Genomic DNA, 22500 nt, shown 5'->3' with positions numbered 1-22500 from the left:
AAATTACAGAGACATCGATGACAATTCAAAACCAACAAGACCTGGGAGAAGAACTTCCTTCAGTGAGGCGGGATACGGAATCAGAGCTGAAAAAGCGGTAATCTGACTAGAGAGAAACAAAAAGATAGACCAGGGTCGAAAACACTGGAGAAAAGTCGTGAAAATAGTACAAAGTCCTTGGGGTTTTTTTTTTTCATTTTGATATCATTTAACAAGAATAAAGCGATGAGCAGGCAGAAACGTTAGCACGCTGGAGAAATTGCTTAACGGTATTTCGTCCGTTTTTAAGTTCTGAATTCAAATGCCGCCGGAGTCGACTTTGTCTTTTGTCCTTTCGAGATCGATGAAATAAGGAACCAGTTGCGTATTAAGGTTGATGGTATCGACTAGCTCAATCCTCCAGAATTTTATGCCATACTGCCTATAGTAGAAAAGATGTCTTTTATCAAGAATGACACCAATAAGTATGTATTTGTGTATGTGTGTGTGTGTGTGTGTGTGTGTGTGTGTGTGTGTGTGTGTGTAGTATGCTTATAACTATTTTATGCATGTATTAATTTTGATGATTGACAGAATTATTATAGTGGATTTAGTAACAAATCCCAACATTTGAAAAGCCAATCTTAGCTAAGATTAATTTTGCCTCCCGTATATTTTCGGAGCCGATAAGATACGATATCAGTGAAGTATTAGGAGGGAGGAAATTTGGGAGAGGAAATATTAAGCCCCTTCCACAAATTTTAGGTCTTATATCTACGTTACAAACTATACATTATATATATATGTATATATGTATGTATATATATATATATATATATATATATATATATATATATATATATATATATATATATATATATATATATATATATATATAATTTTTCTGTACTTTCAAGACTCTTTTTGATTAGGCAACCCACATAGATATTTGTGTGTGTGTGTGTGTGGAGGGGTTACGTGTGTGTATGTGCGTGCGTGCATGTGTGTGTAAGTGTATGTGTGTGTATGCATACACTTACACACATACACACACATTATTAAAAAATTTTATTGGTCCATCTCAAGTTGTTTCCAACTGTATCAAGTATAAAGCTTGAAGTTGCTCAAGCTGGGTTCCGAAACCGATCACATAATTCAAACAGCTTATGTATGTTCGATATTTAAAGAAAAGAACTATTTGGAACCCAATTGTTCAGTTTATACTACATTGCAATTACCATGTGTGTGCGTGTGTTCTATATATATATATGTGTGTGTATGTATGTATGTATGTATGTATGTATGTATGTATGTATGTATGTATGTATGTATATATGTATGTATGTATGTATGTATGTATATATGTATGTATGTATGTATGTATGTATGTATGTATGTATGTATGTATGTATGTATGTATGTATAAGCATACATACACGCAAACACATATATATATTTATGCATACCAATATATATGCACATGCACAAATAATATATGAGTTTTTAGTACGTAAAGCATTTTTCAAGAGAAATGTCTTTTTAATTAGCATCAGGAAAGTCCTAATTATGTTAGTTGGGTTTTTTTAGATTGAATGGAGGACTGGACGAAATTATTTTTCTCTTTTTGACTCTTTTCTGGTTCAGGGGATGGGGCAGGGCACCCTCTTTACGTACTCACTTATCAGTAAAACCACTCCTCCCTAATGCATCGTTATAGTAGGGTGCAGCTCTGTTGAACATCGCTGAGAGATTAGCTATTCTTCTACATATGCCTGTGACTAGGTTTCTAATTCTAGCTGAGGGATATTGGGATTTCAATGAATATAATCAATTTCTTCAATGGTATTTCTGTATGGGTGGTACTTTTCCTTCCTCAGAACTAGGACTGTGTCCAGGAAGTTGACCTCTGTCAAATCGGTGCTAACTGTTATAGATAAGCCAAATTCATTGAACATCTTTATCAGATGGAGTGGCTGTGTGGTACGTATCTTTATCAGGAGCGGCTGTGTGGAAAGTAGCTTGCTTACGAACCACATGGTTCCGAGTTCAGTCCTACTACGTGGCACCTTGGGCAAGTGTCTTCTACTATAGCCTCGGGCCGACCAAAGCCTTGTGATTTGGTAGACGGAAACTGAAACAAGCCCATCGTATATATGTATATATATATATATTTGTGCGTGTGTTTGTGTGTCTGTGTTTGTCCCCCCTCCAACATTGCTTTACAAACGATGCTGGTGTGTTTACGTCCCCGTAACTTAGCGGTTCGGCAAAAGAGACCGATAGGATAAGTACTAGACTTACAAAGAATAAGTCCTGGGTTCGATTTCCTCGACTAAAAGGCTGTGCTCCAGCATGGCCGCAGTCAAATGACTGAAACAAGTAAAAGAATAAAAGAAACCCTTCCTGAACCTGTCTATGATATGACAGTTTATTTAGCTTGAAATTGCCAGGCCATCATCCTTATACAGGGCCGAAGTATGGGAGAAAGTGCGCTTCCTAAGAGTATCCAGCATAAATAACTCGACATGGTCAGCGATCTCAGCCCCGTCGTAGCGCCCTATAGATACGCCGAACAGTAGGTCACCTTCACTTTTTACCCAGTATGAATCATCGTGGATTAGGGTTGACTTTCCAACGTTTATGATGATTGACATCGACGTCTATGATTTTGGTGAATTGCCTATTAAAATCTAGGGCCTTCATGAGGAGGTATTTTGATATTGATAGTGCATGTATGTGTATGCATACGTGTGTGTAAGTGTGTGTGTGCATGCGCACACTCGCATACATGCATACATTACCAATCACTTGTCATTATATATGGATTTACATTTACCCAAATATAAGAATAAACGTAGCAAGAAACCGTATATGTATTTATTTATTTATAGATAGAGAGAGAGAGCGCGTGAGAGAGACAGAAATACTGACAGACAGATAGATATGTATATATATGTACGTACGCACACACACTGTCATTTATAACGTCCTAATATAGATTTACATGAATTCACTGCTTAAAATATATCATAAAACGTAATGGGAACGCAAATATTACAAAACACAAAGCAAATATCACAAATTAACCTCAAGTAGATGCTATTGTTGATGCTTCGGACCTTGTCAATTCTAATGGTGATTGTGCATACATAAAGACGTACATAAACCTGTCAGCATAGGTACAGTATATCATTTTACTTTTTTTACTAATTAAGATCTAACAAAAACAAGTACAAGCAATAATTCTTTAATATGCATGGAAGATGATCGAGGGACGAAAAGTGAGAGGCAAATACAATACACACTCGAGCAAAAAATACATTTGTAAAGACAGAAACGTATGCAAAGACAGAAACGTAACAAGGCGACGAACTGGCAGAAACGTTAGCACGCCGGGCGAAATGCTTAGCGGTGTTTCGTCTGCCGTTACGTTCTGAGTTCAAATTCCACCGAGGTCGACTTTGCCTTTCATCCTTTCGGAGTCGATTAAATAAGTACAAAGTTACGCACTGGGGGCGATGTAATCGACTTATTCCGTTTGTCTGTCCTTGTTTGTCCCCTCTGTGTTTAGCCCCTTGTGGGTAGTAAAGAAATAGGTATTTCGTCTGCCGCTACCGTCTGAGTTCAAATTCCGCCGAGGTCGACTTTGCCATTCATCCTTTCGGGATCGATAAATTAAGTACTAGTTACGCACTGGGGTCGATATAATCGACTCAATCCGTCTGTCTGTCCTTGTTTGTCCCCTCTGTGTTTAGCCCCTTGAGGGTAGTAAAGAAATAGGTATTTCGTCTGCCACTCCGTTCTGAGTTCAAATTCCGCCGAGGTCGACTTTGCCTTTCATCCTTTCGGGGTCGATTAAATAAGTATCAGTTACGCACTGGGGTCGATATAATCGACTTAATCCGTTTGTCTCTCCTTGTTTGTCCCCTCTGTGTGTATCCCCTTGTGGGCAGTAAAGAAATAAGAAACGTATGCAAACGACCACGGACAGGCAAAAATACAAACCCAGATACATAAAGTAAAAGATTTAGTGGCGTAACATGTCTTTTTTGCCCGTCACAGTCACAAATCCAAACATATATACATTTTATTTATTTTGTTAACGCGTGTTGATGGTTATTTTTACAGAAAATTGACGACGGCAGCGGCTATGGTGGTGGAGAACACAACGATTTAAATAAGGGAATCTCTAAGTAGATGATCAACACGCTAGAAAGTGCAGACTGGGCTCTCTCTCAAGACACAACTTATCATCTGCAATAATTTTGTGGATGTGCGTGTACGTGTTACTTTGCAAATATAATTATCTATGTATGAGTATTTGTAAACAAGTACATCTTTTACTTGTTTCGGTTATTGGACTGCGGCCATGCTGGAACATCACATTGTAGGGTTTAATACAACAAATCGATCTCGGTTCTAAATTTTTTAGTCTGGTGCTTCTTATCCTTTCGGTTTCTTTTGTCAGATCGCCAAACTTCGGGAATGTAAACAAAGCAACACTGGTTGTCAAACAGCAAACGAGGACAAGAAACACAGTCACAAACACACACACACATACTCACACACACGACGGGCTCCCTCGCAGTGTTTTTTCTACCAAATTTACTCAAAAGGCGTTAGTCCTTCCGGAGCTGTAGTGGATGACACTTACTCAAGGGTCTGCGCAGTTGGATTGAACCCAAGACCATGTAGTTACAAAGTGTGCTTCTTAACCGTACAGCCATATCTACCCCTATGTGTATAATTGTGTGTGCATTTACCCCTATGTGTATAATTGTGTGTGCATTTATCCATGAAGGCATAGACAAATTTTCAAAGATTGTAGAAATTATTGTCAGTTCCAGGAAAGAAACTGAAGGAAGAAAAAGAAACGAAGGTTAAAATTTTCAAGATTTTTTTTTCTTGTTCGTAATCTCCGATGTTTAAAGCATGATAATCCGTATATAAATCTGGAAACAATTACAAATTTAAAAGGTCAACGTGGTGGACAGGTCATTTTGAATTTTGTGTACTCTCTGAACAAAACTGTCCTTCGTTTCGTAATTCGAGTCGAAGAAACGTTCAACGAAACTAGCTAGCTATGCCTCAAACAATGTCAGATTTTCCCGTGATATGATCAGCCTGATGTACATTTGATCAGATGTTAGAAGACGTGGCAGCTACTGAGCAGAAACCTTCGTCATACCAAGTGCATTGCGCAGAATATTCTCTACTCTTTCACGAGATATGCTAATAGCATTGGCTATTTGGTTTATTGTCAGTTGCCTGTCATTCATCACCATGTGGTGAACACAATATTTTCTTCGGTGGTGACCGTTGCAGTACATCCAGACGTTGGGTCATCTTCAAGACCCTCACTTCTCCTCCTAAATTCATCTGCCCACTCTTGTACTGTTGATAAAGTTAGAGCATCATCCTCTACTGTAGCCGCCATGTCAGCATGAAAGTCTTTGGGGGCTAATCCTTTTTTCTGCAGGTACCTGAGAACACCACGATGCCAAATTTTGTCCACTTTCAAGAGAAGTCGCTACTAGTCACTTCTGGGACTTTCTTTTGAATAGTCAGATGACAGTTTACCTGGAACAAAACAATGCAATTCTTATAAGAAGGGTTGAAATTAATGCTTGCAAGATCTCACAGCACTAGCGTCACTCTTTGATAGTAATCTTATGAACTTTTAACCTACTGCATGCATGCGTACAAATGTATAATATATATATATATATGTATATATATAGTTAATCCAAACAAGAAAGCACAAAAAAACACAACAATGCGAGGACGTAGAACAAATATAGTATTATTATTATTATGATATATATATATATATATATTATATATATATATATATTATATATATATATATATATATATATATATCTATATATATATATATATATGTATATATATAGTTAATCCAAACAAGAAAGCACAAAAAAACACAACAATGCGAGGACGTAGAACAAATATAGTATTATTATTATTATGATATATATATATATATTATATATATATATATTATATATATATATATAATATATATATATATATATATATATATATATATATATATATATATATATATATATTCAGACAAGGGACCTCGTTCGATTGTTATGTTCACATGTTTTGGATGTTGTACCCCACACCCGGCTTTCTTCAGGTACAAGTCAAATTCGGTAATTTACTCAGAGTTTGGAACTGAACCCTTTTTTAAACCCACAGAGGATAAACTATTCTCATTCCTTTGTTCCTACAAGATATATTCATTTATTAGTTACTCTTTAACTTAAGGCGTTGTTTGCTCATTCAGTATGTATTGTTTTCGCTGACGTAGCGACTCGCGTTCACAAGCTAAACTACAATTAATCAACGCTTATAGCCTCTGTTTAAGCACTTGATCAGTACTTGTATTCACTCTCTAAATGTCTCATAGGTCAATCGTTATAGTCGTAGGTTTAATGTTATTTCTTCCTTTTTAAAAAAAGGCTTCCCTTTGTTGTTTATTTGAATGCTAGACCTATTGAGGTTATCAAAAGCCAGCTGGTTCTTTCGGTTGTTTTATCACTGCATAATTTTGGCCAATATAGATCACTATCAGTTTCCACGTTTTTATGTTATCAGTTAATGTTTTCCTGTTTTGTTTGGGTTTATGTAATTAAGTACATGTTAGTGTTTCAATGAATTCATATTATGGTGTCAGCACAAAACTAATGATGAGATTTACGAGCACATTCAGCTCATCTTTCTTATTGTGGCTCATCGCAGGATATAGTTCGCTCTGGCCACTGCTATCGTGCTGAATAACAAACAATATCGGATGCTATATTTTGGAAACTTCTACTCCCTAACCAAAGGAGAAAACTACTCAATTGCATTAATTGGTAGAGACACGCAACATGAAATTGATAACCCACCAAAGCTAATGACAAACATGGATTCCTGACGAGATTTGGTAAAACGTATTCGGTGACGACTACTTGAAGAACTTTTCAGTAGTAGAGATGCTTCGTTCATATCTACAGCTGACTGTCAACATTGATTTTGCCAACTACTGGCAATGCTTACTTGTGACCATAGTAACTAATTACTTAGTAATTGTACTAAATGTTTTATCTAGTTATTATATCGGTTTCAAATTTTAGAACAAGACCAGCCATTTCGGAGGAGAGGTTAAGTCGATTACATCGACTCCTGTGCTCAATTGGTACTTATCTTCTCGATCCCGGACAGGACGAAAGGCAAAGTCGTCTTCGGCGGGATTTGAGCCCAGAACATAAAAACGAGCGAAATGCCGCAAAGCATTTAGCTTGGCGTGCTAACGATTCTTATATCTTTACTACCCACAAGAGGCTAAACACAGAGGGAACAAACAAGGACAGACAAAGGGATTAAGTCGATTATATCGACCCCAGTGCGTAACTGGTACTTATTTAATCGACCCCGAAAGGATGAAAGGCAAAGTCGACCTCGGCGGAATTTGAACTCAGAACGTAGCGGCAGACGAAATACCTATTTCTTTATTACCCACAAGGGGCTAAACACAGAGGGGACAAACAAGGACAGACATAAGTATTAAGTCGATTACATCGACCCCAGTGCGTAACTGGTACTTAATTTATCGACCCCGAAAGGATGAAAGGCAAAGTCGACCTCGGCGGAATTTGAACTCAGAACGTAGCGGCAGACGAAATACCGATAAGCATTTCGCCCGGTGTGCTAACGATTCTGCCAGCTCGCCACCTTATCTAGTTGTCATATTAAAATCTTTTTAAATATAACAACCTCTGACATAGCCTATGATTAATATCATGTTAAGAGTACATATTATTTCATGTATCAGCTATATTTTAATCTTTTACTGCTTGAAAATATCTGCCAATCGTAATGCTGTTTATCGTCAATTGCCGGTCTCCACGGATAACTATGTGAAAGATATCAAATCTCTATCGAGATCATTATAAGCAAATACTGTTTTGCTTTCTATAAAATGTATTTAAATGGTTTTAATTATATTTCAAAACATGTAAGACATAGTTTAATTACTCTGTTTTATTTTGCCTGTGGCATGCATTATTTTAACGAATGTGCCAACTACTGTGTATACATTTCAATAAATGAATTTTTAAAGACGTATTAGTAACAATTTGATACTTACTGTAACTTAGTAACTTTATGAGACAAATTTTTCCTCTCGAAGCAGACATCCTGACTGCATTCAGAACCAATCTCTCTCTCTCTCTCTTTCTCTCTCTCTCTCTCTCTCTCTCTCTCTCTCTCTCTCTCTCTCTCTCTCTCTCTCTCTCTCTCTCTGTTTCTCTTTCACTTATAAAATAAGAGAGAATGTTCTTTCTTTTTTTTTTGCTGTTATATGTAGAACATTCTAATGAGTGTGCTCGAAGTTCACTTTTGGTATCTACTGACTTAGTAACTAACAACGGAGTACATTCCTGTGTTTTTCTGATGATCTGGTGTATAGAGTGGTTGTAAAACCGTCTATGTCATGATTACCGCATATATACTTGTAGACGCTAGTGAAACACATGTACAGATTATGTATGATGTAACAATAAAAATTTTTATTTTAACCGAATGACCACTTTTATTCTGATCCTTGAATATATACTCTGTTAATGTCGCAAAATAACATACCAAACAAAAATTGGAGAACAAATGATGTTTAATACTTGATTGAAAGACATACATGGATTTACAAGGTGTTCTAAGCAAAGTTTAACTGTTACGCTGTCTCATTTGAAATAGCAATATTTCAGTTTGTGTGTGTGTGTGAGTGTGTGTGTGCGCGCGCGTGCGTGTGTGTGTGTGTGTTCAATGTTTGATATATATATATATATATATATATATATATATATATAGGGAGAGTTTACGAAAAGAACAAAAGACGAAGACAGGTGGTGTACAAAACAAACTGATGTATTAGTATAACGCTCAAGAATCGAATAAGTTCTTTACGTTTCGAGCCTACGCTCTTCTTCAGAAAGGGACACAGAAAAAAACAAGGAGAGAAACAAGGAGAGAAAAAAATGTGTGTAGTGGCTAACGATCTATCATGGCGTATATATATATATAAACATGATTTGCAGCGTAGCCATCTTGGTGGGGTGCAATGAAACAGCTTGCTGATCCGACAAATCAGTCTTCTCTCTATTTTCTCTATAGGTGGCACATTGCAGAAATACTGCCTCTCTCTCCTGACAGATATTATAAAGCAACATTCATGAAATACAATGATTTTGAAATTTTAGCGTGTTTAACGTTTCAAGTGTGTCTTTCTCCGGGCTTTCATGTATGAGAGGTCGTGCATGCACATGCATATCGGAAATATATTTTTAACTGTGATTGTATGATGCCTAATGACAGCAATCTATAAAAGTTATGATTTTAAACAACTGCCAAATGAAAATACAAGCCACTTAAGATAAATATTATTAAGTAGAAATATAAACAAAATCACGACCTAATGTACACCGACAATCAACTGTGCATGTGTGGTTTTAATTGATTTTTCATCCTCCCTCTTAAATGTCAACAGGCTTTTAGAATGGATAATGTCGTGTAGGCTATAAATGTCTTATTAACGTTATTGATTCGTGAGCTGGAACTGATCGATATGTGTTGTTATTCTTTCTTACTTATATAAGGTTACAACTATCCTACTATTATTATTCTTATTATTATCATTATTATTATTATTATTATTATTATTATTATTATTATTATTATTATTATTATTATTATTATTATTATTATCATCATCATCTTCACCATCATCATCATCTAGAGTTGTAGCAACAACCTACCGTCTTTCTGCTTAATCGGGTCGTAATTGTCAAATATGGCCAATAAATTATGCTTCAGCCAACATTCTCATTGAAACATATTGATGGATTTATTTTTCCTTCTTCGAAACACATCTAACCAACAAGCCAATTGCTCGTGTATAAATAACTACATTGTTGTTATTGTTTCGTGGGGGAAAATTGAGCTACTTCCTACCGCTATACGCATTTCAGACAAAGCGTATTGATGACGCATATTCAAGCTAGACGAGCGATATGAAATATTAAAACCTCCTTATATCAGGATTCAGTTTTTCCGGAGAATTTTATTTCGTATTATCTCTCTGGAAACATTACAATATAATTGCATTTGGTAACATAGTAGATTGCAAATAATAGTTTTGACTACAAGGAGAACTTGTAACAAGGTAAGCAAATTTCTCGTGAGTGTTTTAACAAAGTTATCTTTTTCGTTGTATCATCTACGTTACAAACAAAATTATATGAACAATATAACAAAACAAAGCAAGCAAATTTCAGAATTTTCTTAAAATAGAATAGTTATAATGAACTAGAGCAATAATGTTATTTGGCTTTGTTTTTGTTTTTTAGTTTATTTTTTCACTTGAAATGTACAATATTCGATAAATATCTTGGTTTTCCTAAAATAGCAATAAAGTTTAGCAAGTTTTTTGCTAATAAAACAGTATAATCTATACTGGCTTTTGTGAAAATAACGTGTTCAGTAGGGCATAAAGTCAAAGATATGTTACAGGAAACCAACAAAACATTAATAAGTAAAGAAAATAATGGTGTCAGTATATTTTTTGTGATTTTTTTTAGGGTTATCGAAGGAGTGATTCTTGATAGTTTTTTTTACTTTTAAGTGTTACCATATACTGTTAAGATAACATATATATACAACCCCATATATATCATACATACATACGTATGGAGGAAATGATGATAGCGACCTCAATGTTTCGCAGATTGAGGCTCCTTCAGAGGGTCTGACAAACTCAAGACCGACGAAACTACGAGGTCACTATCAACATTTTCTATGTAAAAACAAATCTCCTACTTAAATGAATAGAGTGATCCTTCAATAACTTTGATACTTCAGATGGTGGAGACTGTAGAAGAGAAACTCCCGCGTCTTTGAGTGATGTAAATTTGATCCTACTTGTCTCCGAATCCTGGTATCCTGAGTTATCCGTCATTCATTTAATTCTATAAAAACCAGAGTTAAGTATAAGTCCTGCAATCTAAGTCGAAAAGATTATTTTAATCAAATTATACAAACCTCCCAACTTATCTTTCTATTATAAATTAATTTCATCTCTTACTTCCAAATCTGCTGATGTTAAGCGCACAGAATTAAAATGTTGCCCAGATCAATTTTGCCTTTCATCCTTCCGGAGTTAATAAAATAACTATCATACAAGTACTGGAGTCTGTATAATCGACAACACTTCTCTCTAGATAAGTTCTATATTACAAAAATTCAATATACTATATATGGGAGAAACGGTTTGATTTGGGGAAAAAGATTTGTGGTGTTTTGCTAAGGGTCTTTACATCCTGATTTCAATTCTAACTGCTGTCATCTTTGCTTTTCATCTTCCAAAAGCTGATATAATAAGGATCTATCAATTCCTGCGATTTTATATAATCGACGATATGTTTCCACCAAAATGGTTTGGTCTTACGTCTATGTTAGAAATCAATATTAATATATTGTTATTAGAAACCGACTTATCTTTCAATCAATTACTTAATTGAGGTTTATAAATAACTATCTGTGTCCCTCATTATCTCTTTATTTTTCATGGCTATCTTGAAAGGAATCGGAGAATAATTGAGTTACTTAACATATCTTTTATGTAGTCCGAAGAAAAAGAAAACTGAGACAATCCTGACAGGAACAGAATTCGATATTTAGTCCAGATATATTTCTATATGCATATTCCTACTCTCTAATGATTTGTAGAAAATTGCAGTTTAATTGTTTTAATGTCTGGGGGTTAATTAACGATTACTATTACAAAATTAACTATTGGTTGAAAATTTTGGCACAAGACCAGTGATTTCATGGAAAGGGTTAAGTCGATTACATCAATGCCAGTGATCAACTGGTACTTATTTTATCGACCACGGAAGGATGAAAGGCAAAGTCGACCTCGGCAGAATTTGAACACAGAACGTAAAGACAGACGAAAGCCACTTAGCATTTTGTTCGGCGTGCTACCTTAATCTAAATTTACATATTGACGTCATAAGAATTTAGACACTTCTAGTGAACGTGAAATAATTCGGTTTTTCTTTTGTTTACTTTTTAACGGTTGAATTCGATGTAGGAAAAACTATAGATTATAGTGTGTAAGTATCAGTTTAAAAACCCATTGCATAGAAAAGGCAGAAGTGTATCCGTAGGACTCGAACCCATATCTTCCATATTTTTTATAAACATGACAGACGTTCTCAATGTTTTGTTGTTTATTTATGTATATCATAGATCTATAACTTAATGTTTGCGTTTTTTTGTTTTTGTTTTCTTCAGCCCCTAAGTAGAATTGGTGTGAGAAAGACACGATTAGCAAATTTAACTTCGGAACAAAGCATGTCTTCAAAGAAACCCGGGGAATCAGAAAGTGAAAGTGGTTCTGATCACGTGAAAGAATTAACATCGGAGAGCGATGTTCTTGGTTTGGATATTTTTGATGATGCATTGTGGGATACTGACTTAAACTCTGAAAGTAAGATTTTTTGCATTTTTATTTGTTATTTAAAAACTGTAATTCTTAGAACTTGAAGTCTCTAAAACAATCTGGTTTTATCAAAAAGTCATTTTAAGGATTACAAAATAAATAATAAAATGCTAATGAACTGAAAGAAATTATCCTTCGAACTATATATCAAACGTTTTCCAGGGTCATAATAGCCCTCCACTGGTTTCGATGATGAGCATTCAATTGTTAGATAGTTCCCGAGCGCTACTGGTAACATGTAACCCAGTACATGTTGCTTGGTGAGGTGGATCATTAAATAAACATCTTGCGAGACAAAAAACAAAAACTGTTAAAGGACGGAAGAACTCATGAGAGTCAACAGCCATCCAATAATGTGTGGAGGCGCTTGGCCTAATGGTTAGGGTGTTGCACACACGATCGCGAGATCATGGTTTCGATTCCCAGACCAGTTGTGCGTTGTTTTCTTGAACAACTTCATTTCACGTTGCTATATATACTTAGCTGTAAATGTGAAACCTTTTGGCGGACTGGCGTTACTCGAGATAGTGACTCGAGTAAATCACCCGAAGAGAGGTCTCATGGGACACGTTTTGTATTCAGTGATTAAAAGGATGAATAGTACAACCTGTTCTGTGAATCCCGATTATTTGGGATTGGTTGTTCAACCACACTGAAGGATGATGTTAAATAACATGAATTTAACATGTAAGCGGCTGAATATTCCATAGACATGTGTACCCTTACCAAAATTCTCAGGTCGAATCAACATGATAACATATGACGAGGCTGGACACTTGAATTGCAAATACAATCCAAAGAGAAAGAGACGAATCGCCCCTAGTACTGAACTGTATTATATTTATAGTTCCCAACGTGTTGACCTTGGCGGAATTTGACCTCAAAGAATAGAGAATCAAAACGAATACCTCAAGGCATCTCATTATATCCGACACGCACGATTTTGCCATTTTGCAGTCTTCCATATATCAGCAAACATACAGCTTTAAATTAATTCAGTATCTTATCAATCAAATTTAATTGCGTTCTTTAAAGAATTTCAGTAATAGAACAATTATATAGGTCCACTTACAACATTGTATTCATGCACAAGTTCCACTAATTAATTTCCATACCAACCATCCAGACGGGAATTAATATATTGAGTCATCCCATAAATAATGCGGTTTTTTCAATTGCATGAACTAAAAGTCGGAGGGGGTCAAGATAAACTACCTGCATCAGCTTGCTATAAATGCAGGTAGTCATTTTACCTTGTCTTTATTCTTAGTGCAAGTTTTGAAGAGTGCAGTTCGATTTTAACAGTTATTTTTCCAAAGCTATAATAGAAGTTATAAAGGAACATATTTGATATATTTTGCTTTATGAGTTCAATAAAGGCAACAATGCAACGGAAAGCGCAAGGAATATTAATGCAGTATATGGGAATCGGACAATAAGCGTAAGTTAGTGTCAACGGTGGTTCTAGAAATTCCGAGCCTGAAACTACGGCCTAGAAGACGATCTTCGTCCTAGAAGATCTGTAGAGCTCGACGAGGACGTCCTGCAAACCCTGATTGAACAAAATCCTATGGAGAAACTAGCAGAGAAGCTTGGATTTGGCCATTCAACCAGTCTTTCAAGTTAGCGCTAGAAGAAAAACGATGAAAGGTGTTCTTCCATCAGGATAATGCTCGGCCACATACAGCGAGGATGACATTCCAAAGGCTGGAGAAGTTTGAATGGGCAACGATGCCCCACCCATCATATTCGCCGGACATTGCTCCATCTGATTATCATTTATTCCACAGTTTTCAAAATCATTTGGACGGGAAAATATGAATTCTGTAGACGAGGTCAGAAAAGTACTAGAGGAGTATTTTTTGTCACGGACAAGGTGATTTTTAGGAGGGGGTCTTGCAAGTCTACCAGATTGATGGAAGAGCATTGTAAAAAATGGAGAGTATATTTTATATTAAAAAAAGAACTTTGTCTATCTTAATTTTGAAAAATAAAAGTATTAAAAAAAACATTATTTATGGGATGGCCAAATATATTTCTGTTCATTTCTCTTCATGTTGCTTATTGCAGGAACAAGAAAATGAGATCAGTAACAATATATTGCTTAAGAACATTGATAATTAATATACAGCCTAAGGCTGCAAGCTAGCAGAAACGTTATCACGCCGGGTGAAATGCTTTGCGGCATTTCGTCCACCTTCTGAGTTCAAATTCCGCCGAGGTCGACTTTGCCTTTCATCCTGTTGGAGTCCATAAAATAAGTACCAATTGAGCACTGAGGTCGATCTAATCGACTTTCTCCCTTCCCCGAAATTGTTGGCCTTGTGCCAAAATTTGAAATCAAATATAAAATCAATATATTGCATAGGATCAATAATAATTAATATATAGTAAATGGGCGTAACATATGTTAATGCAAGCACAACCTTCTAGAGACTAAATGTCAGGGATCTCTTAAAATCCGCTCTAATTTACATTAATATACAGATACCTGTATTTCATTTAATTATTTAAGTAAATTTAATATTTTTAAATGCGAGTGTGCTGACCAAGGTGACCAACCCTGGTGTGGAAAAATCAGTAATCTGGAAAGGCCTTCGAAGCAAAGGTCCTGGAAAATCAGTGTTGTATCTGTATTGAATTGGCAAATTTGGTAAAGTGACTTACAAAATGTCTTGTGGTATTACGTTGCGGCTCTTTATATTCCGAGTTCAAATTCAGCCGAGAATGATTTAGACTTCCATCTTCCTGGTGTCGATGAAATTAAATTAAACCAGTTAAATTCGGATTCGATATAATCGACTGTGTCCAACTGAATGACTTTTGGCCAATGCTAGAAATCCCTATCCAGATAATTCAATAATGTTTTGTTTTGTTTTTTTTCTATTTTGACATGGGGTCGGCTCCGTTACTTAGCTGGTACTTATTTTATAGACCTTTGAAGGTCTTTTGATTAAATCTATATCGGTGGGATTTGAACTCAGAACGTAACTAACTACACTTAACGTCAATCGTAAAAATGCATTAATTATGGTAGCATGATTACAGTGGCAAATATAAGCAATATCGCTTCATTGATTGTAAAGAGCAGTTGCTAATTATGTTACGTCTCAGAGAGAAACTGTATCTGTCAAATGTGAACCCGACTTATATAAGGAAAGAACACATAATATAATACTCTTTACTCTTTTCTCTTTTACTCTTTTACTTGTTTCAGTCATTTGACTGCGGCCATGCTGGAGGCCCGCCTTTAATCGAGCAACTCGTCCCCGGGACTTATTCTTTTGTAAGCCCAGTACTTATTCTGTCGGTCTCTTTTGCCGAACCGCTAAGTAACGGGGACATAAACACACCAGCATCGGTTGTCAAGCAATGCTAGGGGGACAAACACAGACACACAAACCCACACACGCATATATATATATATATATATATATATATATACGACGGGCTTCTTTCAGTTTCCGTCTACCAAATCCACTCACAAGGCTTTGGTCGGCCCGAGGCTATAGTAGAAGACACTTGCCCAAGGTGCCACGCAGTGAGACTGAACCCGGAACCATGTGGTTGGTAAACAAGCTACTTACCACACAGCCACTCCTGCGCCTATGTAGTCTTATTTCAAAAATAAACTGGGTGGTCACAGGTGGAATATTTTTGGCCATAGGTTTCGATCAGAGTTGATCTAGGACTAAACAAGAGTGAAGTAACCTGATGAACCTTCGCTTATATTGCTTAGTGTCTGAAATATAATTATCTATTAAGATACTACTCAGTAGAATCTTTGTTTCAATGTTTCTAACCTCCTTGGGTCAACCCTATAATTAACAAAAGACTCGAAATAAATTAGTGCAACCTGCTCACCGATGTTTGATCAAGAAACGAACTCTACAACTCTTACCTTCTTCTGCTTCATCTACTTTAAATCCGGAAACTGCAAACCGTCGCTCCCGAATGAGTCTGTTATCAACACCTCACTCCATCTTTGATGACCAGGAACATGGCTTTCATTAAGTTAAATCTACTGGAGACCTACATTTATATGTCACTCACCACTGAGCCCTTGCTCAAGAGAAATGTTATGGAAAATATTTTTGCTCCGACACCAACGAAACTTTAGACAGTATCAAATACACACCGCTACCTGCCTTTGAGCTCCATCCGTCTTTCGTCTCTTTGATTGGTGGCTTCCAGAGATCGCAAAATGGTGATGAATTTCAGTGTACCCAAGGCTCGGTTTTATCACCCACACACTTCCACCTATACATAAATGACCTATTCGCCATCATCTCCAACAACAACCACTCCTACGCAGATGATACATCCCTTCATTCCTCCCTAACCTTCTGCACCCAAATGTCATCCACGCGTGGCAAATTTACAGTCTCCAAGAAAACCTCCTCCAGTGGGATCATAACAAATCTTGTCTCCTTTAACAAGGAAAGAAAGATACAATCACAGCGTACACTGAGAATACATATCAAATAACCCCCATCTGCCTCGAATCGTGATGAGTACGTGACTAATCTTACACTGTCGTTTTAAGTGAGAGATCCTCGCCATCACTGAGGATATTTTATGGCGAGCATACACCTCCGGCATAGTAAAGACTATGTTTCAAAGACTGGTTATTCTAATCACAGCCAGAAAATTTCCAAACCTTCACCCATCAAGTATGAACTCTTTATAAAACCTACAATAGAGCACTGCTCTATCTAGGACAGTACAGCTACTACACACAGACACCCTAGACTCCATCACTTGACCGGCTGACATGAAGTCGTTTACAAACACTCTTCACTATATGGTTAACAAACGTGCTGCGTCCTCTCTTAGTCTTTTCTACCGCCTCTGCAGTGGCCACTTCTCAGAGGTAGTTAGTTGCATGCCACTCTCATTCAAGCACTCCTATTTCACTCGTCTCTTATTATTTCACTCGTGTTGTCTCCCGCAGCCGACCACTTGCAATGGTTCAACCGGCATCGATCTCAGTTGCCTCGAAGAACCTGGAAAAAAACTTGGGCATTCTCATTTACTCCAGACCTAACTAATAGAAAAAACCCCAGTTATACTGATTGCTTGACTATTTTTAATGTACAAGAATTCAGTTATAAAATAATTTTCACGAACATTTTGCGGCCAGGATAGCATTTCAATTATTAATTAGCACATGTTAAAAGACATTCTTGATATAGTTTAGTTCAGAAACTGTATGTTGGTAGTGATTATTTTATTGATTTAAATTCCCTTAATACGTAAATAACCACAATATTATTTATTTATTTATTTATTTATTTATTTATTGAACCATTATAGTTAAACCACCATATGACCATTCAGGACGTTCGGCCTATATTACTCGCTGTAAGAGACTTGGTGCGACACCCATTAGCTACTTCTTGCGTCACATGGAAGATAACAAACTGGATTTACGTTACCATGGATTAGGTGGCAAAGGAACGAGTGCTGTCACTCCAACACTTGCAGTAAGAACTTATGTACTTTAGCAAACTGTCATAACTGTGTAATCGTCGATTGTGTGTTTATGTATATGTATGTATGTATGTATGTATGTATGTATGTATGTATGTATGTATGTATGTATGCATGCATGCATGTATGTATGTATAGAAACATATATGCTTTATCTAACATAGTAAATGCGAAAACTAATTTCAGTGTCACACTTTGACTCCTCCTCTCTCACAATTCAATGACACTTCTACTATTGCTTATGTTGGGGTGAGAGTAATAGTAGGCATAGAGACGGTGAGGGTGGTGGTGAAAACAAACAGAGAGAGAGAAAGAAAAAGAGAGTGGGAGAAAGAGAGACAAAGAAATTTAGGGAGAGTTGATGATGTTTTATTAAAAATAGTAGTGTTGATGGTGGCAGTGGGAGTAATAATAAGAGAGAGAGAAAGAGTGGGTGTGGGAGAAAGAGAGACTGAACACTGAACTAACATACTGAACTAGCATACTGAACGAACATTTAATTCTTTTACACACACATTTACCCTATTTGTGATGGTAATGGTATGATAGTAAATAGTATGAGCTGTAGTTGATGTCGTGTTCAATTCCCAGTGGTTCGGCTCATCTTTCTTCAGTCAATTGTTTAAGTTTGGTCACTCTAAATGGAGCATATATAATTATATAGATAATATATAATTATAGTTATTATTAAAAAGAACCTATGTATGTCGCTCTTCTCCATAGCCCACCCGTCAATTTCAACCAATTTTAATGTATAGATAATTTCAGTCTAGTATATATAAAAATATATATTCTATACTAAAATTATCTATACATTGAAATTGGGTGAAATTGACGGGTGGGCTATGTGGCGGAATTGAGTGCGTACGGAGTCATGTAAGCATTGATGTCGTGTTCAGTTACCAGTAGTTCGGTTCATCCTTTTTCAGTCAATTGTTTAGGTTTAGTCGCTCTAAATAAAGCATATGTTATTATATAAATAATATAGAATTATAGTTAGTACATATAGGCACAGGAGTGGCTGTGTGATAAGAAACTTACTTTCCAACCACTGCGGGACACCTTGGACAACTGTCTTCTCCTATAGCCACGGGACGACCAAAGCCTTGTGAGTGGATTTGGTAGGCGGAAACTGAAAGAAGCCCGTCGTATGTGAGTGTCTGTGTTTGTCCCCCATCATCGCTTGACAACCGATGTTTACATCCCTGTAACTTAGCGGCTCGATAAAAGATACCGATAGGATAAGTACTAGGCTTAAAAAAAATAAGTCCTGTGTTCGATTTGTTCGACTAGAAAGAATAAAAGTATATATATATACAACGACGAGGTTTCCAATTGATCCGATCAACGGAACAGCCTGCTTGTGAAATTAACGTGCAAGTAGCCGAGCACTCCACAGACACGTGTACCCTTAACGTAGTTCTCGGGGGAGGCCTTTGAAAAAAACACTCACAATGAACACTCACAATGCCCGGTCTGGGGATCGAAACCGCGATCCTACAACCGCGAGTCCACTGTCCTAACCACTGGGCCATTGCACCTCCACGTGTATAATATATATATATATAAATGTCCTAGAAATTCCACACTGCCTTGGTCTTGTTGTCTCATTTTATTGTGTGTATATATATATATATATATATATTATATATATATATATATTATATATATATATATATATAATATATATATATATATATACATATACGAGAGGCGTTCATTTAATATTTCCCCTGACCCACCTCTAGTTATTGAAAGAAACCGAACTTATTCTTTTATACAGGAGGTTGTGGCCATGCTGGGGCACTGCCTGTATCATCACCTTTTCAACTTGTTGCCACCATTCTCTTGTGATTGGCTGTTGGTGAAGGCGAAACTTTGATACTGTTGTTCTCCTTTGTTGGTTCATCTGGGACTTTAGACAGCAGAAAGTCAAGTTACTCCTTGAAAACATCTACCCCCACTCCATGTAGACCTGTCAGATTTAAATAGTTGTAAGCTTTTGAATCGTACGCTATTGCAGTACCTGGTCCACATTGTAGACGGGATGAGTGGGACCTTTGGAACAGTACAGTGACCTCCTGTTTCGGGGTGGGTATATATTTCGATGCCAAAGTTTGATGCCAAGCCCTCTAGGAACTTCTATATGTATATCAGCACATATCTCTCCTGTCTTCGCTCCAGGGAGTTAGGGTCGTAATTCTTTCAGTCTTTCCCAGTAGCTCAACTATTCCATTGATGCACTCTTCCTGGTGTAGCATCGGTGAAGTGCTTCAAGTTCCGCTATTAATTTAGCACTGTGAGGTGACCCTACTTGAGAGCCGTAATCCAGACGGCTGAGAACATGTGCTCAATAGGACCAGCACATTTTCCTGGTGCCTTGTTCTGAAAGTTCTCAAAATCAATGCGGCCATTTGCCTGCACATTGACTCCCACCTTAGTGATATGTACATGAAACGAAGCGGTGTTGCTCATAACGATCTCAAAATTACTCTGGGATATGCCAGTTCTTTTGCTCCAAAGTATCTTTGTTACGGCATATTAGCGCAAGCTGGCTGATAGCGGAGAACTTGGAATTTTCTTGCATTAAATTACATACGTATGTGTTTAAATATACACAAACACAGACACACACACACACACACACACACACACACACATACATACACACACACACACACACACACACACGCACAGACAGACAGACAGACAGACAGACAGACAGACAGACAGACAGACAGATAGATAGATAGATAGATAGATAGATAGATAGATAGATAGATAGATAGATAGATAGATAGATAGATAGATAGATAGATAGATAGATAGATAGATAGATAGATATACACACACATACATATATACATATATATAAATATATATAGAGAGAGAGAGAATGAGAGGTAAAATCTATACACTGTGATACCCATCCAACATTACCATGAATTTGCTACTAGCATTTATATGTTCGCTTGTGCTGAGAGCAACTGGAGTCTGCACTTCAAAATACCTTAGCTACACTATTTATCAAGTACTTTATGCTATTGATAAGCAAATAGACGGTAAGCAAATTGATAAGCGTATAGGCTTTAATTCCTTCGAGTATACCAATGATACAAAATTAGATAAATATAATCTATTGATTAGCGTTCCACCCGTGGCTATTTTAATGTTATTGCGTTATATATCATCCTATGATTTAGTAACGCTTGTGTGATTATCGTTCTAAGTACAAATGGGAAATTTGTTAACACTATTCTGTTGTCATGTTAACTTGAAAGAAGCTCCTTCGTAACTTCAGGTTTTTTCAGCATAACGTTGGACACGTGTCGGAAACACCAAAGAAGATTAAATAAAAATCTATGCCATAATTATTTCGTTCATTGATGCAATAGTTTTTATTTCCTGATCTATGTTTGTAATAACAACTTCCTGTGACCATAAATTTATGTAATGGAAAGGTGGGTTTGATTATTTGAATCCAGGTGAAAAAAAAAAAGTCACAGGAAAGCCAGTGGTAAAAAGTTACAGAATAAAAAAATCACAGGAAAAAAGTCATTGTGATAGAGTTTCTTGATAGCGTCGGCTGGAACATTTGTCTAGTTACGAGGGGCGCTCAATAAGTAATGCCCCTGACCCACTTCCCATAGCCGTAGAGCAACGAAACTTGGCACAGTTATTAGTCTTTTTCTACATAGGAACCACCCAGTTACGCATTTCTTCCATCGTTTGATGCAGCTCTGGAGACCGTTTTTGTAGAAGACCCCAGCTTGGTCCTCCAACCACGACGTGACTTCAGAAATCAAGGCTACATCATCTGGGAAACGCTTTCCTTTCAAAAACAACTTCATGGCTGGGAAGAGGTGAAAATCAGAGGGTGCAAGGTCAGGAGAGTAGGGGGATGGGGGAGGAGTTCATAGCCGCACGCCTGTGCTTCTGATCTGGCGACACGCGAGTTGTGGACCGGAGCGTTGTCTTGCAGGAGGAGGATGCCTTTGCTGATCTTGCTCCGCCTCTTGATTTTGATAGCTTCTCTTAATTTCCTCAAAAGTGAAGCATAATAGGCTCCTGTAATTGTGGTACCCTTTGCCAGGAAATCTGTCATCACTACTCCGTCCTGGTCCCAGAAGACTGTGAGCATGACCTTGCCAGCGGAGGGTTGCACCCTTGCCTTCTTTGGAGGAGGTGAGTCACGGTGTTTCCACTGCATTGACTGGGCTTTGGTCTCTGGATCATAGTGATGGACCCAGGTTTCATTCTGTGTAATCAGTCTTTTGAAACATTTTGACTCATCTTCTTGGCACATCTCCAAATTCATCCTCGAGCACTCGACGCGTTCTTGCTTCTGGAAAGGTGTGAGCAACCTGGGAATCCATCTGGCAGACACCTTTTGCATATGCAAAGGGTCATGAATGATAGTTTCCACAGACCCGGTACTAATCTTGACCTAATGGGCT

General features: G+C 37.0%; 1 protein-coding gene across 3 annotated transcripts in view; it reads left to right on the top strand.

The window, feature by feature from the left end:
• Positions 1-22500, top strand: part of LOC115218898 (leucine-rich repeat-containing protein 74B-like) — a 75316-nt gene that overhangs the window by 15674 nt on the left and 37142 nt on the right. The window contains exons 1-3 of one of the 3 annotated variants that reach the window (XM_036503456.1): positions 3044-3158; positions 12343-12538; positions 17867-18036. In XM_036503456.1, coding sequence (XP_036359349.1) covers positions 12403-12538; positions 17867-18036 — 306 coding nt within the window. In that variant the 5' untranslated portion in view covers positions 3044-3158; positions 12343-12402. Of the gene's footprint in view, positions 1-3043; positions 3159-12099; positions 12162-12342; positions 12539-17866; positions 18037-22500 lie in introns of those variants that run through there. The other 2 variants (XM_036503457.1, XM_029788940.2) reach the window with 2 other exon arrangements.

The sequence above is a fragment of the Octopus sinensis genome, linkage group LG1 (assembly GCF_006345805.1).
Source record: "Octopus sinensis linkage group LG1, ASM634580v1, whole genome shotgun sequence".
NCBI classification, from domain to species: Eukaryota; Metazoa; Mollusca; class Cephalopoda; order Octopoda; family Octopodidae; genus Octopus; species Octopus sinensis.
The sequence above is the reverse complement of the archived record's forward strand: the minus strand, read 5'-3'. Positions and strand labels throughout refer to the sequence as shown.